General features: G+C 35.0%; 2 protein-coding genes, 1 long non-coding RNA gene and 1 pseudogene across 4 annotated transcripts; all 4 read right to left on the bottom strand.

The window, feature by feature from the left end:
* Positions 1–1199: 1199 nt before the first annotated feature.
* Positions 1200–3328, bottom strand: LOC139198310 (disease resistance protein Roq1-like). The gene is made up of 3 exons (XM_070826812.1): positions 3311–3328; positions 1489–1763; positions 1200–1374 (listed from the first exon to the last, which is right to left on the bottom strand). Exons 1-3 carry the CDS (start codon positions 3326–3328, stop codon positions 1200–1202), a joined length of 468 nt encoding a protein of 155 aa, XP_070682913.1.
* A 4005-nt stretch (positions 3329–7333) lies between these two features.
* On the bottom strand, positions 7334–11580 carry LOC103410644 (uncharacterized). 2 transcript variants are annotated; one of them, XR_011583668.1, is made up of 6 exons: positions 11295–11512; positions 11108–11164; positions 10516–10560; positions 9661–9748; positions 9456–9559; positions 7334–7551 (listed from the first exon to the last, which is right to left on the bottom strand). It is a non-coding gene; the product is annotated as an uncharacterized lncRNA (long non-coding RNA). The 2 variants fall into 2 exon arrangements; XR_003775257.2 differs by lacking the exon at positions 7334–7551 and adding an exon at positions 8825–9049 and having other exon boundaries at positions 11295–11580.
* Positions 11581–12879: 1299 nt separating this feature from the next.
* On the bottom strand, positions 12880–13959 carry LOC103440888 (17.1 kDa class II heat shock protein-like). The gene has a single exon (XM_008379587.4). The coding sequence runs from the start codon at positions 13817–13819 to the stop codon at positions 13088–13090; it is 732 nt and encodes a 243-aa protein (XP_008377809.3). The 5' UTR covers positions 13820–13959; the 3' UTR covers positions 12880–13087.
* A 2872-nt stretch (positions 13960–16831) lies between these two features.
* Positions 16832–17608, bottom strand: LOC103440887 (17.1 kDa class II heat shock protein-like; annotated as a pseudogene).
* Between the last annotated feature and the right edge of the window lie 2131 nt (positions 17609–19739).

Consider the following 19739-nt stretch of genomic DNA (forward strand, 5'->3'; position numbering starts at 1 on the left):
CACCACTTCCGACCGTTGTGGGCACAGATCACCGTCGATGGTCTCTGTTCAAACCCGAATCATGAGATCTTTGTGAACCCAGTGGTGGGTGAGGAACATGACGGTTGTTGAAACCCAAATCACAGAATCCTTGTAAACCCAGTGGTGGGTGAGGAACACGACAACAATGAAGGAATATTGAAGGCCAAGAACGCCGGGGACGAAGACAGCGAAGGTCTTGGATTGGGATGACAGCAGCTTGGGATCGCCGACAATGAAGATGGGGTAAGTAGCATGAGACGCCAAATTGTGGAATTGGTTTTTATTTGATCTCAAATTGTGGAATTTAAAATTGTTGGGAGTTGATTTTGATCTAATATGTAATTGTGGGGAGTTGGTTTTGATTTGATATGCAATTGTAGGAAGTTGGTTTTGATTTGATTTCAAAGTGGGGAATTGGGTTTCGAAGAAGATGAATAGTTTTCAGAAGAAAAAAATGAGAGAATTAAGAATAAAATATTAATAGAGATATAGATAAATTAATATAATATTAGAATTTATTAATTATCCTGCTTCTTATTCCGACACTGCACCAAACGTTTCACTAAGTTAGTTCAGCTTAGTCTATTCTAAAATAGTCCAGCTTAGTCCTTAAAGCTAGTCCAGTCTGAGATAGTCCGATGCAACAAACATACCATTCTACGGTTTGATGGGTATTCTTTTTCACTTAGAAGTGAGAGGTCATAGGTTCGAATCTCATGGATGACAAATTCAATACCAAATTAGGCTGTCCATTGTGTGACTTAAGCCGAACTCCCCCACCCCTTAGTGTAAAAATATTGATATACTAAAAAAAATGTTCCAAATTTTATCCAAACAATTATTGTTTCTCTTCTTTATTAGAAGTTACGTTTTAAATATTTCCAACTTGTTATGGATTTTTTGTTTAAATAAATTTTGTTCCGAAGATCGGAAGAGACTGGCCATATGGCTCACTTCCAACAACATCGATATTGTCCCCAACTTGGTAATTACCATCTGCATAATCCTTCAGGTGTGGGGTTTTATTACAAAATGTCTCGGTAATAGTTAGAGTAGGATTAGAATATTTAAACTCTTATTTTCTCATTCATCCGGTCGATGTGGAACATTTTAACAATACTCACTCGTCTAACAATAGTCTACTAAAATGTTTAAAATCTTGAAAAGCAGGTGAATGATTACCTATTGTCAGTGATTTGAAGATGGTGGCCAGACAAATCTGCAGCTTTTGTAAGAGCCTCTCTCCATTGTTTTACCCTTTCTTTCTTGGATTCATGTTTCTTGTCATCTTTTTCTTCATCGATGCCCTTTTCGTGCTTCTTAAATACTTCGGCTAAATCTCCATTCTGCTTCCTGACATGCGAAGGATCAACGTGATAGAATATTGGAAAAACATGTCGCCCCCGTTTGGATCTGCACTCTATGATCTTCACCAGCTCATCAAAACACCAACTTGAATCCGCATACCTCTTTGAGAAGACAATGATAGAGACCCTCGACTCTTCGATTGCCCGGAACAGTTCCTCTTTTATTTCTTCCCCTCTTTTTAGATCATCCTCGTCCATATAAGCCTTGTATCCCTTGTACTTGAATGCCGCGTGGAGGTGGCCTGTAAAGCCCTTGCGAGTGTCTTCGCCTCTGAAGCTGAAGAACACGTCGTGATTCCAAAGTTTTGACTTGGAGGAGGATTGGAAGTTTTGAGACTCTTGTCCCACATTGGGGAAAACAAGATTCTCAATGGCCTTTATATAGATTTAATGCTTTAGTCTAGTAATTACAACATGGGCCATTTGGAAATGGATTGAAGACTTGGGCCTTATGGTTGTGTGGATTAGGCTTGTATAATATAGCCTAAATACAATTAATATTAATTAATCAAGACAAGGGCCTTGGGGCACTTGGGGCCTTGGAATTTAAAATTAATTTGATTCATTAATTTTAATTTTCGGATTAAATTTTTAATTAATTTATTAATTAAAAACGTTTTGATTAAAAGACACAGCTATTAGAAAGAGTTGTGTACCTTCAAATACACTGAACATGTATTTGAAAGGGTGTGAAACAGCCTATATATCTGCAATCACAGTTTCCAAATGGATTATCTTTTCTTGTTCCTTTCTTTTGTACGAATTTCTAGAGAGTAAACACACAAAAAGAAAATTCGCTAGAGTTCTAGAATCCAGTGCAGATTGTAGAATTAGGTAGTTGAATCTTGGTTGAGCAGACGTCGTAGAATCACAAGCATAGGAGTGGGACGAAAATAATGTTCGAAGGACATAGTTTTTACGCTAACCTCTACCTTCTGTAATCAAGTTAGTAACATTAATTTCTGTATTCATTGTATAATTTTCATTCTGTACAGCAAGTATATTTGGGTTAATAAAATAGTAGAATTTCTGTTATTTTGTTTATTTCTGAATTGTTCTCCAACAAAGAGGAGGCTTCAAGGGCTGTCATGGCGGTATCCACTTTTTGGCACTGCAATGCTTCAGATCACGACTAAAAAAATGGCAGCGATTGTGTTTGTGTTGCCAAACCGATGATACTTAAATACAGAAACCAAGTCAACCTTTCTTCATTCAACAAAAACAAAAGTTTATAATATAATAATGTTGGCGTATGGACTTGAGAAATGATATATTGCCGGCCGGGAGGGTGCAGTGAAAGAGAGAGAGAGAGGAAAAGAGGAAAGAAACGAACATGAAAGGAGAAAAATCATCCAAAAGATTCTTGGTTGTAATTACTACTATTCAACTATCAATAATGCCTATTATTTTAGGTTAAAAGTAGGAAGCATTTGCGAATAAGCGCAGCAACAACCACATAATAAAAAAAAAACGGGTCGAGAAAAGATCCAAATGTGAAAGGATAATCAAGCATAAGTTTCATGACCTTTTTTATTCTTATTCCTTTGTTATAAGGTCCCACATCTTTGACACTAAAAGGAAGATGATGTCTTGCCTTGTTAGCTTGATCTTCAAGTCTAGTCCAGGGGTTATGGTAATGACCACTCCTTAACAAAAAGAGAAAGGAGTTTTGGATTTATTGTTGCTTATATTATTGCATTAATTGATGATTTATTTTTCATATAATACTTGTTAATTTCTTGCGGAGTAGTTTAATTGGTTTTGCAAGATGTTTTTTTTTCAGAGAGAAAGATTCAAGTGCTAGATATTCGGGTTGGGATTTGTATTAGGTTAAAGGTTTTATCAAGGTAAACCAAAGGGGGGATTAAATTTTAGGTTTATTACTGTTACCTTACTTGACTAGAATACATCAAATGAAGTACTTGCGAACTTTCTTGCATTTGCGATGTTCCTACAGCTATTCATGAAGATAATGAAACTTAGGGGTGGTTTGGGAGTGAGGTGCTTAAAAAAAAAGCACCCATGAAAAAAAGCTGTGAGGGTTTTAGGTGTTTGGTAAACTAAAAAAAAAAGGCTTATTTTGGAATCTGCTGTGAGAATAAGCTGAAATCAAAGGAAAAAGCGGAAGCTGCTATTTGCAGCTTTGGAAAACTGGCTTTTTTTCAAAGCACACGGAGCTACAGTGCTCCTTTAATGAAAAGACCCACTATCAGACTGCTTTTTTTTTCAAAAGCATTTTTACAAAAAAGTTTACCAAACACTCTGCTGATTTATTTCACAGCCACTTATTCTTACAGCACATCTGCTTATTCTCATAACAGCTTTTTTTCAAAGCACAGCAATACCAAATCAGCCCTTATATTGATCAGATGAACAAAATGAGACAAAACCAAGCATATTGCATTGTCCTCACATTAGCAACAAGAGCATCAAAGGTAGGGTAACAGCTAGCTATTCAACTCTTACGCATTATATATGTAACTTGGGTCGGTAATTTTAAGCATATAGTAATAAACAACAAATTAAAATAATTATTATCAAAGTAAAAAAAAGGGATATATGATGAGGAGCATGTCTATGAGGCTTCACTGATTGATGAGATGGGGACTCTTCAGCTACTTCACTACCATTTAAGAGAGAGAAAAAACTACCATTAGCGTAAACTGAACAAAAATCATCAAATTATTTTAGCTATATCTTTCCTTGATCGATTTTTAAATAAAAATAATATACGAAATGGTTACATAAACGAATACTAAAAACTGGGTAGTCGCGAAGTATATACCTTCTTGATGCCTTTTTGAGGTCGCTGGGAACGTGGAGTGAAAGAGAAAGGAAAAAAGAAAATGAACGAACACGAAAGAACAAAGACTATTGGCTAAATGATCATTGAGATTTGTAGAACTCATCACTTTGGTCCCTAAGATTCTACATCAATAAAAGTGGTCCCTGAAATTGTCCATCATCCATCATTTTGATTCTTCCGTTAAAAACTAAGTGTCCCGGAACTCTTGGCCGGAAGTTTGGGCAATTTTCAAAGCTTCGTAACTTAATCGTTTCTTAACCAAATTTGACCCATAATATATCAAAATGAAGATAGGAAAGTGTAGAATAAGATTATACCTATTTTTAAGCCCAATAGTTTCCAGAGATGGCCGGAAAATAGCCGCAAAGTTGACTGGTCCGAGGGAAAACTTGAAAACTTGCCGGAAACTAGGTAAAATTTAAACGTTCATAACTTCTTCAATACTCAACAAAATCAAGTGATTTGAAAACGAAAATCATACTTCTCGACGAGATGAAGAGAATGTTACCAGCTAACTCGCCTTAGTTTAGCCGGAAAACGGCTCGAAAGTGACTGTCTTGGTCCCAAGTTAGCCACTTTCAAGCTGTTTTCCAGCCAAAACAATGCGATCTAGTAGTCGAAAAAGGTACCATTCTCATCTTGTCGAGGAGTATGATTTTCGTTTTTGAATCACTTGATTTCGTTGAGTATTGAAGAAGTTATGAACGTTTAAAGTTTACCCAATTTCCGGCGAGTTTTCCAATTTTCACTCGGACTAGTCAACTTTGAGGCTATTTTCCGGCCATCTCCGGCAACCATTGGGCTTCCAAATAGGTATAATCTTATTCTACAATTTCCTATCTTCATTTTGATATATTATGGGTCGAATTTGGTTAAGAAACGATTGAGTTACGAAGCTTTGAAAATTGCCCAAACTTCCGGCCAAGAGCTCCGGGACATTTAACGGAGTTTTTAACGAAATGACCAAAATGATGGATGGTGGACAATCTCAGGGACCACTTTTATTGATTTGGAATCTCAGTGACCCAAGTGATGAGTTATGCAAATCTCAGAGACCATTTTGGTTATTTAGCCAAGACTATTAAATAGATTATAACAATGACTTTTTGGTGTGATTACAGTTATCAACTATAAGTAATGCAATTTATTTAGGTTGAAATTTTGAAGCATTTGAGAGGTAACATGGCAACAACCACATAATAAACAAAAGTGATTAAAAAAATAGACCCAAATGTGAAAGGATAATTAAAAATAATTATTCAAGATGGTCGGTAAATGATTTAGCCATTTATAATATTCAAACTTAAAACAACAATCTATTGGATCATTGTATAAATTATTAAGTGATGCTCTAATATAATACACCTAAATAGGGATGGACCACATAATACACCCAAATGGACCAGTGTTAGGCTCCACTGCTAAAAACTTGCAAAATCGTTGTATTAACTATTAAGGATTAAACTTGTATTATACATATAGACAATGTTTTAAAAGCACAAGGGAGCTAACAGTGTCCATTTATATGAGTTGCACTTGGGAGTACTCGCTGCAACTTGCATGCAATGACTTTCTTGGCGTAATGGGGGAAAGAGGAAAGAAACTAGCACGAAACTGCAGACGCTAGCTACCGATTCATTTATAATATTATATTATATAAGGGTAATGTTAGGAAGACTAAAATAAATTAAATGATGTTTACCAATAAGAAATAAGTACGTTAATCAACACTTAAATAATAATCTAATCATCAACAATCATATCATTTAGTTTATAAAATGTGATATTTTGGATGCGGTCTCTAATCCTCTTTGATTAAAACCTTAATAGTATTCAAAGTTTGATCAAGGTCCCTTGACTTTGTACACCTCATTATATTACTATTAATATTTATATTTTTATAGTTTTGACATTAATTGTTTGATATTTTATGAGATTTATAATCCTATAAATTTAAAATCTCTTATTATAATACTATTAGAAATGGTTACAATAAAAAAATTCAAATATTTTGATTGAATAAATGAATGAAAACTATGTAAAAATAAGAAATAATAAATGGCAAAAGAATGTATCCATAGTGTTAAAAAAAGTGGTACATTTCACATAAGACAAAGTGGTACATTAATAAAGAAGAATGGGTACATTAGAAATAAATTAGGGAACGGATAAAAGATTAAAAATTATGAATACAAATGAATTTTTAAAAATATAGGCGCTAAAAGAAATTAATACATGGGTACAAAATAAAACTAAAAAGAAAATATTACAAATTAAAAAAAAATGTTGCAAATTAAAAGTGGGTTCAAACTAAAAATATAAATATATGATACAAAGTTTAGGCATAAAACATAAATATACCATATGTAATTGTTCTATCATTGATTAAATATACAATGTCACGTGACGGTATACACATGGGTACAAACATAAATAAAACTTTAAAAACTATGGGCACAAAAAGAAACTAATATATGGGTACAAATTAAAAATGAAAAGAAAATTGGTACAAATTAAAAAATATTTGCAAATTAAAAATAGCTACAAACTAAAAATAAAAATATATGATAAAAAATTTAGCCATAAATATAAATATACTAATTGTAACATTTTTAACATTAAAGGAATATATTTAAAAATAAAAATATTTTATTATTCAAATAATTAATGATGTTATTAATACCGAAGGACCTTGATCAAAAATTAAAAATGAATAGGATTTTAATCAATGGAGTAACAAAAATAAAGATGTGAACCTAATTTTCCCTTATAAAATTTTATTTAGAAATTTTGTGCTTCGGCAAGTTTGTAAGAAATCTTCACGTCTAAAATACGATATGATTATAAATGTAAGTACTGACGACCTCAAATCTTATTGGAGCTAATTAGCTAATGTAAGAAACAATCTTATTTGGATTCCTTAGCAAGTGGTTAACTATTTGTTTCTAGTTTAGAAGTGTAGTAGTAATTAATTAGTTGAGATTAATATCTTAATATTTTTTTCCATCAATTGTAATCTATATTCTTGTAACACTCATCATTTGTTAATAATTTGCGCTTCGGCAAGTTTGTTGCAGGATCGATCGAGGGGAGAGGCTTCTTTCAGATACTCTGTATGCAATATTGGAGAGATATAGAATGTTCAGAGAAACTGATTTCAAATGAAGCTAGTGAATGACATCGTTGTTTTAGATGGACGAGCAAATGCAGCAGATAGCCAACCCTTTAAAATTATGACCATCATTTTTAAACATAACAAAGTCGCCTACATATTTTTTCATAAGCAAACTCAAACCGTTTGGGGTTATCATAAATCCCGTTGAGATAAATGCCACAATATCTGCTTGAAGTCCATCCCTGTACATGTTGAAATGTACAAGAAACTCACATCAAATTTGTCAAAATTAAAGATGACTTATATATTGTGTGGTTTTCACTTCTAATTATACCAAGGTATTTTGTGATAAACTTTCAAATATAATGTTTTGTACATGTGGTAAAATTCAAGTTAAGAGGAAGTATCGATGTTGTTAATGATGGTCGTTGATTACGAATCTCGACATTATTTGCATTTGTTATGTGAGTGTGTCGTAAGATGTATGAGAAGCAAGTCTATGAGGCTCCACTGATTGATGAGATAGGGACTATTCAACTAACACACCAGAATTTTGTTCAAAAATAACAAACTAATACACTGCAATCACTACCATTCATACAAAAACTCCTCTCTCTCTCTCTCTCTCTCTCTCTCTCGAAGAGGCGGCCTTTATTTAAGAGAGAAAAAAAAATTAAATATTACTGTAAATGAACAAAAATCAACAACTTATTTTAGTTATATGTTTCCTTGATCGATTTTTAAATAAGAATGAAAAACGAAATGGTAACAAAAACGAATACTAAAAAATCAATAGTCGCGAAGTATATACCTTCTTGATGCCTTCTAGATGTCGGCCGGGAAGGTGGAATGAAAGAGAGAGGAAAAGAGGAAAGAAACGAACAAGAAAGGAAAAGGACTATCCAATTATAACAATGACTTCTTGGCGGTGATTACAGCTATTCAATGCATTATTTTAGGTTGGAATTTGGAAGCATTTAAGAAGTGGCATGACAACAACCACAAAATAAACAAATGTGATTAGAGAAAAGACCAGGGCCAACCCAGCCTTAGTGCGGGCTGGGTGACCGTCCAGGTCCAAAAATTATTATGGGGGTAATTTCATAAATGCTTTCATAAGAGTATAAATTTATACATTTTTTTTTAATGACCAAACAATTTAACTAGAATAGTGGTTTTTGTTGTTAAAAATTAACAAGGAGGTCCTAAGTTCAAAACATTGCGTGTTTATTTACTTTTCAATTTTTATGAATTTCTTTTAATAAGAGTATAAATTTATAAAATTCGACAGAATGATCAAGAAATTTAATCAAAAGTGATGGTTTATGTTGTTTAAAATTAACAAGGAGGTACCAGTTCAAAACTCTATGTGTTTTTTTTACTTTCTAGTTTTTACAAATTTCTTTTCAAAACGCTATCTTACGAGATTCGTACTAAAATTACGAACTACTATATCATTGTATTAACTATTAAGTGGTTGCTCTATATAATTATTCGGAATTTAAAGGAGGCATATGGGGTTGGAACATCAATTTAAATCTCTCAAAAAAAAAATCCTAGACAGACAAGAAAATCAAAATACAGAATGCGATTGCAAAACAATGCTCGTCTGATGAAGGAGAAAAATAGTAGCAGTAATATTCCCTATATACGCTGCAATAGGCTTTGCCTTTCTCAGCAGTAAGTTCCCAAGGAGCAATCGGCCCGTGGATAATCATGTCAGCATCCAGAATCACAACCCTATTAAGAACAAAAAATGCACAAATAATCCAAATTTAGGAGATGTGGTTGTTTAATTGTACCTAAGGTGTAGTAGTTATTGTTGGTGTTTACCCTTCGAGGGAGTCGAAGACCTTGAATTAAAGAGGAATGCGGAAACTAGGATTAATATTCAATTTCTATGTATACTGGACAATTTAAAGATTGAGATTTTTTTTCACTTCTACAGTTCTACACACTTTCTAGACCTAAATATTTCCGAGAAACAAACGAAAAGTGAAAAAAATCGTACCCGGTCCTAGAGAGCATACGTGAGAGTTTTTAATCCAAACATAAAAAAAACAATTGACAACTAAATCAAAATTTTGACAACCAATCATCAAAAAATTCAAAATTTCTAAAACCTTTCGATCAACTTTGGACTTACATTGCAGTTTGTAGCTTTTCCAACCACAACGAAGGTAATCGAGAAGGAAGCGAGAGCATGAAGCAGCTCCCATGGGAGCTCCTTGACAATTGGTCTCCTAAAAACTGAAAAATTAACCATTTTTCAAAGTAAATGCAGGGTTCATAAAAATCCTGTGAAACTTATTAAGATTAAAAAACTTAGGCGAATCAGTTTGTTCACATACCTCACATCCTGAGCCAAGAGAGCCAGAGGCTGCTGCTGCTGTTTTCGACAAAATTGGGGCAATGGTGGAGGAAGATAGGAGGAGGGTTCTGGCAGAGCAAATTGATGGAAAAAAAATAGAAGGGAAAATGTAACACGACTTAGTAATTGTATATGTTACGAAAGTAGTGATAAAGTCCTGATAAAATATCTACATCTTTATATCTTTCCACTTTGATAGCTAAATTAATATTCTTAACCGAACCAAGTTCTTGAATTAAAGAATCTGGGCTCTCTATAGCACTGGAAAGAATATAACATATTTATACACAACCCAAAAGATCCATCCAGGCTAACCCCATTGAATTAAAACAAATTCAACCAGGAAACAAAAAAATTAAGAACAACCCAAAAACCAAAAGAAACCCTATTGTAGTTTTAGCTCACTAACCCATCGAATCAAAACAAATTCAATCAAAGAACATAAAATTAATAACCCAGAAATTTAATCAAATAATTCTGCAAAAAAAGACACCATTGGGTATCGAAACTCATGAAGAGCTCGGAAATAATCAAACCAACATCCAATTTAGTACACACCTAAGAAAAATATAAGCAAGAAACCATTCCCAACTCTCCAATCATTCATCAAACACAATAATACAATCATATAAAACTCTCATTCATTTATCCAAATTGAATTAATTCAATTTTCATTGGAAGATCTCAGTTATTATTAGATAATCTACCACTGAATCAGAAGAGTTGAACAGAAAAAGGTAAACCAAACCAAATTATCCATTTCAAAAGGCTGAAGCAGTGATGTAAATTATCAAGGGGGGAACATATAGGGAAAAGATAAGAAAAAATGGCTTACCAATTGTGGCTATTGCCACCCCAAACAAAGACAACAGCAACAGACCTGAAAAATTGAATGCTGAATTAAAAGAAACATATATTGGAGAGTCAAATTGAAAAAAAATCAAACCAAAATTTACATTAACAGATAAACATACACCAGAGTAAAGAAAAAGAGAACCAATGTGTTTCCGGTAAGGACCCAGCAAACCACCCAACACTTCAAACCACTTCTCAAAAAAATTACACAGAACAGAATCAAATCAATAACTTTTTTTGGTCTGAACTGAAAATTAAGTAAAAAAATTAAAACTCTTTTCTGATTTGAACAATAAAATGCCAACCAAAAATAAAATATATACAAAGAAAATATATAAACACATTAAAAACTGAAAAACATTCTTACATTCTGAACTAAGCAACAAACACTTGCTTTCAGTTTTATATATTTAAACTCATGACTGATGATAAAATTACCAAAATTTAGAATCAATGTCAATGATAAGGACAATGACTAAAATTTCATATGACTAAAATTTAGAAAATGCAGAAATTTGGCCCTGAACGATTAAAATATAGAACAAAAAAAAAAAACAAACATAAATACTTACTGGTAATAAATCCCACCCACCACAGAAGCTCTAAGAGATAAGAATACCCTTCATAACCTATTACAATCAAGAATCAATGAAAACATTTCAGAAAATCAAAATCGTAAAAACAAAAACTGAAATTTTGAGGAAAATTTGAAATAAATAAATAATCATCAACTCTGACTCCAGAAGTAGCTGTAGGTACCTCAAAAGTGAGAGACAAAGCGAAGAGATGAGTGAGAGAATAGGGATTTCGAGATGATGAAGTCGAAGCGGAAGGTCTAGCGATGATGGTCGCGTGGGCAGCTGAGTTTTCTCGTGGTTTCTAAGGAAAAACTGGAGAGACTTCTACTGGACACCAACAGGGCTAAATCGTCTTTTTACTGTGTTATTCACAAAAAACAAAGGTTAGATTTGAAGAGCACCTGAAGGGAAAAAACGAAAGAATACTGTAGAATGAACAGTATCTCGTTTTCTCTTTTAGTATATACTAGTGTTAGTGCCCGCGCATTGTTACAGGTTTTAAAAGCATATAAAACATGTAAAATGTATTTAATATAATACGTTAACATACCTATTAGCGTTGATAGTAATATTGGATGATGGTGTAATAATCATAAAAATAAAAATAAATCCTAGGCCAACATGAACTAGGGGTAGGAGTGAGTTCAAAAAATCAAGAATTGAAAAAAAAACTGAACCGAAACCGAAAAAATCCAACCGAACGAAAAATTACATAACAGAATTGAAAAAACAGAACTGAACAGAATTCTTTTGGCTTGGTTTCGATTTCAATGGTCTAGAAACCGAACCGAACCGAACTGAATTAATTAAATTAATTTTTTATTTATTTTATTATCTGTTTTGGGTATTATTTTCTAAACCTAATTTGTAAGCCCAAGGGCCAATGTGTTGCCAATTGTGCTAAGTCCAATTTTCTGAAGAGGCCCTCGGCCCAGACACACTCAAATCTCCCACACACAGCACACATCACCTCACCTTCTAAAAGACTCCCAGACTCAAATCTCACAGACACTTGTCCTCAGTCCTCCCTCTCGATCTCTCTCTCCTACAGTCCAGACTGCCTCTTATCCTTCTCGATTCTCAATCTCTCTTTGTCGAACTCGAAGGGACGGATGACGAAGTCAATCTCTCTTTGTCGAACTTGAGGGGATGAACAATTAAGTCGAACAACGCGAAATCTTTGTCGAACTCGAGGGGATGAACAATTAAGTCGAACAACTCGAAACGATAAATCAATCATCTCCTCTGTCTTGACTCAGATTTGCATGGAAGCCGAGCTCAGCTGACGATCTTTTTCAGTTTCAAGGTATTGTGTTATAGGGATTTAGGATTGTAAATTAAATTATGATTTCCTAGGGATTTTGTTGGGTTGTTGAATCGTAACGGTCTTTTATTGGAAGCTGGCGCTTACCTGGACTACCTTCAGGACCGACCATACAATACTATTCTTACACCATCTCTTTATTGAAAATGAAACCCACATGATTCATTGGAAGACCCTATCTTAGATAGTACGTACTACTAGATGGCAAGTGTGAGTAGTAAAGTTTAATCCACGCCTCGTCTGATGTTTGGTCCAAACTACCCAAGATATCAACTTCCCAAGCCCCAACTGAACGATCAAATTTCATCTATTGCTAACCCCGCATGAAACAAAATCCGGTGAACTGATTCAAGTTGATGTTCTATAGTGCTTAATATAGTTGTGTTATTTGGGTCTTGTCTGGCGATGCCAATATATGTATATGTTCCAAACATATGCTCAGTATCACAGCCAAGCTTCTTTCCCTTCTCTTCTTATTTTTGTAAAAAACACAAAAGGCAAGAGCATAAAAGCTAGACACGACCAAAGATTACGAAATTACAGACACAGAACGCCAAGGAGAATGATGCACGCATGCATGCACCTTTATTTACTCATACATACATATATATACGATCTCCACTCGTGAGTAGCGACCTCACATAAACTGATCATGGGAGGACGCGCCGCGCTGCCCCAGCATTCCCTTGATCTCCTTGGCCACCTTGGCCTCCACCTTGGCGGCCGGCTTGCCATTCTTGACCACCACCTAGGCGTCCGCCTTGTGATTCTTGACCACCACCTTGCCCCCCACCTTGTTCGCTGCCTTGCCCACCATATTTCCCGTGGGCACCACCTTGCCATCCTTGACCACCGCTTTCGACATGTACGCCTCCTTGGCGGTCACCTTGACTGCTGCTTATTTGGACTTGAATAGCCTTGGGTTTCTTAGGCTCTGGCAGCGGCCTCTTCGCCACAGTGATGGTCAGCACCCCGTCCTGACACTCGGCCGAAATTTTCTCAATATCTGCATTGTCCGGCAGCACAAACTTCTTCAAATACTTCCCGAGCCTCCTCTCCATCCTCAAATACTTGACCCCCTGATCCTTTTCCTTCTCTCTCCTCCTCTCCCCACCCACCACCAGCACGTTGTCGTCTTCAATCTTCACATCAATCATATCCGGCCTCAGCCCAGGCACGTCCACCACGAATACATAGGCATTTTGAGTCTCCTTCACGTCCGCGGGCGTGGCAGCCATGGCCTTGGCCTCGCGGACGTACTGCCGAGAAGGGGCGTGGTGGCTCTGATGATTCTGCTCATCGGAGGTGTCGAGCAAGTCGTGCAGGGTCTCGAGAAGGTTGTTGGGATCGAACCCAATATTCCTCAGGCTCATCACCTCCATACTCGTGACAATGATGATAGGATCTCAAACTCTTGAAAAATGATGAACAAACTTAAGTGGAAACTATGAGATGGGATTTTAGTTTGGTTGGTTTGTCTAGGGTTTTGGAGAGCTTATATAGTATGAGAGAAATAATGAAGCGGTGATATTTCTGAAGAAAATTTGGTGTACGTTTGACAAGTGTGTGTGTTCTTCACTTGTTTCGCGAAGGAGGATCGGTTGTTTTTGTCTTTATGGCTGCTACGTGGGAATTCAGAGGGGGTTTGGGATCCGCGTGGCAGTTCAGAGGGAGTTGGGAATCCGCGTGGCAGTTCTGTCGGAAGCTGATGCAAATGCATGACCAGAATATGTGGCAATTGGCAAGCATACCCCCTCACGTGAATGCTACTTTTTTTTTTGCATAGTTGATATTTTTTATGAAACGATATTATCTAAATTATAGAAAATAAAATAAGTTTAACTTCACAATGGGTTAATAATAATATGATTCAAATTCAACTTTTAGCGAGAATCGAACCTAAAACATCTCACTTACAAACGAAAAAAAAATATCATTAAATTGTAGAACTAAGTGAAACATATATACATATTTGAGTTCCAAGGAAATGCAACTTTTTTCTATCCATGTAGGCTTTAAAATCATAAACGTGACACCAAATATCATTTTATACAGTAGAATTTCGATAAATCTTGAGCTAAAAAAAATATTATTTAACAAGATTATTACTTGGAATTGTCGATAAATGAATAAATTATTAATTATATTAATTAAATAATTAAAAATAATTGTTTGTTCTTTCGTTTATTACAATTAATATCCTTTGAAGCGTCCCGAAACCACCCGAGTCCTTGTATGGATCCGCCCTATTTTTATTTCAAAGATTTGTCTCATTTTATGGAGAAATTTTTAGTTATAATAGGAATACGAGTTATACACCACGTATTTTTATGTAAGTGGTGAAAAATTTTATTTTTTAAGTTATTAACTTTTTAATACATATATCCCACCATTTATATAATAACAAGTGATATACTATCTCGTGTGATAATTATACTGAAAAATCTCTCCATCTCATTGTACATAAGGAAGGGTGGGTTACGGGAGTGAAAATGAAATGATGACGTGGATTGAAGCCATTGGTTCAGTGTAAAAGCAACCCAATCTCACATTGGATGGACCTCTCCATCCAAGTCGAAGACGTATCACATTAATGAGATGAACTTTCTTCTTTTTCAAAAGAAAAGGTGAAGGATTCTATTTCCTCATATTTCCATCCATTTTCCTTCCATTCTTTCACATATTACTTTTTATCTTATTATCTTTATAAAAAAAATCAATATAAAATATTAATGTGACAAAATCATAATTATTCAAATAAAAATGGAAAAAAAGGAAAAAAAAATTAGGAGGAAAAATAATCCTTCTCCTAAAGAAAATCCTTCTCATGACCAAAAGCAAATACCAATAAGTAAAATGTACTTAGCGGAGGAGTGGGTTATTCTACACAGTCAAATATGAATTTTCATTATCGTATTTAAATAAATACATCGTAAATTATTTTATCGTAAAAAATTATGAAATATAAAGTAACTCGTATGTTAAAATTTGAATTAAGAGACTGGCTATAGCGTAATATCTATCACTTTTAACTCTCTTTGCATAGGCTTGAGCGTGGTGCTCATCATTGGAGAAAGATGTGAGAACGCTCGAGAGCGCTGCTTGATGAAATTCAACATTAAATTGTTCGATCGTGAAGGACGTGCGCAACGTAAAGAAATGGGCAGTTCTCTTTGATCCCCTTCTTACTAAGGCTGTTGAATGTTCTAGTAATTAATGTGGTCAATTTCAGATTACTGTCTTTCTGTTACGCTAACAAACATCACAATTGTTAAAATCGGCGACAAACATTTTAGTTGTTGCAGTCACTCGTCCTACTTTGATTTAAAAGAAAGGCGAAGGGTTTCGCGACGACATTTAATTGCGTCCAAGTTTCGTGCATGTATTTCACTCAATGTTCTAAAAATCCTTACTTAGCGCCATCTAAGCATTAAACGATTGACCATCGTCCCATTAATGTTTAGGCATTTAAAAATTAAGAAAAAATGCCTAAACCTATTAAGGCGCCCGTCTAGACTGCCCAGGCACTCGCCTAACCCGCCCAGACTCATCTAACCTATGTTACGACTCACTTAGACAGAAAGTAAATAACTTTCATCTTGCATTTTATTTTTTCAATAAACTGTAAGAGATTTGTTAAATACTTAAAGGCACACACATTATATACTTGTTCCTTATGTTTTCATTATGTTATGTTCCAATAGCTTATAATATATATATATATCATTCCATTTTATAGTTTATGATGAAATCATATATATTTTAAGTATAATCAGACATTTATGTACACGAAATATAGATAGATTTAATTAAATCCGTCTAATCCGCCTAGGCGCCCGACTAGATCCCGCCTAACCACCTAAGTGCACTATTCTAAAAATCCCCGCCTAGCGCCGCCTAGGCGCTAGGCCCCAGCCCATCGCCCCGATTAATGCCTAAGCCCCAACCCACCGCCTAGATCACCTAGGCACCCGCCTAGGTTGCAACTCACTTAGACAGAAAATACATAACTTTCATTTTGCATTTTGTTTTTTTCCAATAAATTATAAGAGACTTGTTGCATACTTGAATGAACAAACATTATATCCTTATTTTACATGTTTTCATTATGTTCCAATACTTCATGATATATATATGCATTCTATTTTGTAGTTTATGATGAAATTATATATATTTCAAATAGAAGTAGACACTTATTTACATAAAATATGATAGATTTACTTAAATCCGCCTAGGCGCCTGCTTAGGCCCCGCCTAGCTGCCTAGGCGCTAGGCCCTAGCCCGCCGCCTGATTAGCACCTAACGACTTTTAGAACCTTACCTAAGCGTTAAGCTGTAATCCACCGCCTGACTAGCATCTAGTGTCTTTAGAACCTTGATTTCACTTTATGCACTTAACATCAACTTCAATTTTATTCAAACTTCATACGCACACATATAACACCTCGTACATGCATGAACATGATACATGCCTCATATTGTAAAAGAACAAACACCAAATTCAGAGTACAATAACCTCATATCTTCAACCTCCAGCAACACTGACCTGAATGGTCTTGGCCCTCTTGGGCTCCGGCGGAGGCAACTTCTCCACCCTCACCGTCAGCACGCCGTCTTGAGAAACCGCCGTGATCGCCTCCAAGTTCGCATTCTCCGGCAGCACAAACTTCCTCATAAACTTCCCAACCCTCCTTTCCATCTTCAAATACTTCCCCGCATCCTTGCTCTCCTTCTCTTTCTCCCGCCTCCGCTCCCCCCTCACCACCAACACGTTGTCGTTCTACACGTGCACTTTAATTTCATTGGCTTTGATTCCAGGCATGTCCACCACGAACGCGTACGCGTTCGGGTACTCCACCACATCCGCTGGGGTGGCCGCCATCGCCTTCGCGTCTCGGACGTACGCCCGAGAGGGGTTGTTGGCGTTTCGGGACTTTTCGGGCTCTTGATCGGCGAAGTCCAGCATGTCTTCCAATACTCTGAAGAAATTGTTTCCCCCGTTTATCAAATCCATGTTGACGCAAACTGTGTTAGATTGCCGAACGATTTGATTGATTAGTGTGGAAAATGGGGGATTAGAGTGATGTATTTATAGAGTGATTTAAGGAAGTAAAGAGAAAAGGTGAGAGAATTCTAGAGGATACAAAGAAAAGGAGCAGTGTTTGATCTGCTTCCTGTTCTGTCCAGATTGGCGAAGAATGTTCTACACAAGTATGATGCTTGACGTAAAAGGGCTTTTTTTTTTTTACAGAAAAATTAATGAAAAGAGGATCAAAACTTTACATTTTAACAAAAAATTATCTAATAATTTTACTTGATGATAAGGGCAAAAAGAAAAAAAAAACATATAAACATGTGAGCCCAGCATGCATTCAGAAAACAGTGTAATACCGTTAAGTTTCATAAATAGTATATTATCTTTAACCTTCCTAAACAGTGTAATACCCTTAAGTTTCATAAACAATGTAGTAAGTTTTATAAACAGTGTAGTACCGTTAAGTTTTATAAATAATGTAGTAAGTATCATAAACAGTGTAGTAAATTTCATAAACAGTGTAGTACCGTTAAGTTTCATAAACAATATAGTAAGTTTCATAAACAGTGTAGTAAATTTTATAAATAGTATAGTACTATTAAATTTCATAAACAGTATAGTATCGTTAAGTTTCATAAACAATGTAGTAAGTTTCATAAACAGTATGTATGAAGATGTGAGGGTCCCGCGCGTCTATTTTTTTTAATATTAAAATAATGTATTTTTTCAATAATATTATTTTTTTCCTTTTTGTTAAAATTTAAGGGGTTTTTATTATAATTCAAGTCTTTTTTATTAAATAAAGTTATAGCATGATTTTTTGTTAAATAAACTTAGCCTAAGCACTTTTCATGAAAGTCAATATTTGTTACATAAAGAATCACCTTTTTCCGTAAGCATTTTTATTAAATTTTACAAAATAATATAATAGCTTGTTTGGTGTTTAATTCAAATTCAGCTTTATAAACTAAATAATAGTTTGGGAAATTTTATTTGAATCTGTCTTTCTACACCCAATTTAAATTTTAAATGTACAATGTCTTTTTTATCTTATTTCATAATTACCATAAAATACAAGATAAAATTAATAATAAAACTAAAATGTATCAATAAACCCACTCATAATAATCAAACCATTATTATCACGCAATCTTTCTCTTGCGTTCTATTCTTGCTAAAATCCTAAGATATTCTCATAGAGAATAAGCTCTTTTTGACAAATGGATATTGATTTTGAAGTTTTCGATCTTCCAACTAAGATATGAATTGATTTATGAGTTTTTATTTTATGAACTCAGAGAAAAATTCGATGTGCCACCATTGGCACATCTCAAGATATTATTTTCCTGCAACTATGTAAGTCTTAAGTAGATGGACTCTCATTCCTCAAACAATTCTTTCAATCCCTCAAATATGGTTTAGCTTACAAAGGGCCTGAAGCCTTACAAGATAGCTTATATTTTTTGTTGCGGGGAACGTTTACTTGAACATTTTCCACACCTCTTTGACCTCACCTAGATTAGAAGTGCAGGCATGGAGGTTAATAAAAAAATGGTACGGCTTGAGTTGCTTCAAGGTTTCATCATTTCTTCCGACATTTTGAGGGCTTGCTCTGCCTTGTTATTATATGTTGACCAATTGCATTTTTCTACGTCTTGTGTTTCCATTTCCTCCAATACTCTTTTTACTTCTTCAAAATCATCTAAAAGCACTTCCACCAGAAGCAAAAGAGGTCGGCACCCAGCCCAAGCCAATCTCCAGGCCAGCCTAAAATCGACTGACCAATGGACCAGCTCGTTTGTTTTTTTGCGCCTGGTGGGTAACCTTCACGCGCGCATGGGTGCGAGTAGCAGACAAGAAATTAGAGGCGGGGCCCGCTGACAGGCGCACTCAAATGTCACTCGGGCTCGACAACGTGGCCCACTCTGTGCCGTTGGATTTCCAATGGCTAGTTTTTCTAGACCGTTGGTTTTCCAACAGTAAAAAAAATTGAATTTCACTTTTAAACTGGACCGTCCGATCACAGATCAACGGTCCACGTTTTTTCTCCCAAAAAAAAGGTCCAATGGTTAGAATTATAATCGTTGGCCACGTGGTAGCTGGTTGGCTGTTGGATTTGAATATTTTTCAAATTCAACGGTCCAGATTAATTAACAACATTAAAATTTATTAAAAATTAATTACAAATTATGAAAATTTAAAAACAAAATACAAAAAAAATTAAAAAAATTTTTTTTCCATAAATACCAAACCCTCATCTTCCACCT

Source organism: Malus domestica, chromosome 08, assembly GCF_042453785.1.
Source record: "Malus domestica chromosome 08, GDT2T_hap1".
NCBI lineage: Eukaryota > Viridiplantae > Streptophyta > Magnoliopsida > Rosales > Rosaceae > Malus > Malus domestica.

Coding starts and splice junctions, on each gene's coding strand:
- LOC139198310 (XM_070826812.1), bottom strand. Junction 1,375..1,488: donor ATCATTGTCTTCTCAAAGAG/GTATGCGGATTC, acceptor TTCGCATGTCAG/GAAGCAGAATGGAGATTTAG.
- LOC103440888 (XM_008379587.4), bottom strand. CDS start 13,819: ATGGAGGTGATGAGCCTGAGGAATATTGGGTTCGATCCCAACAACCTT.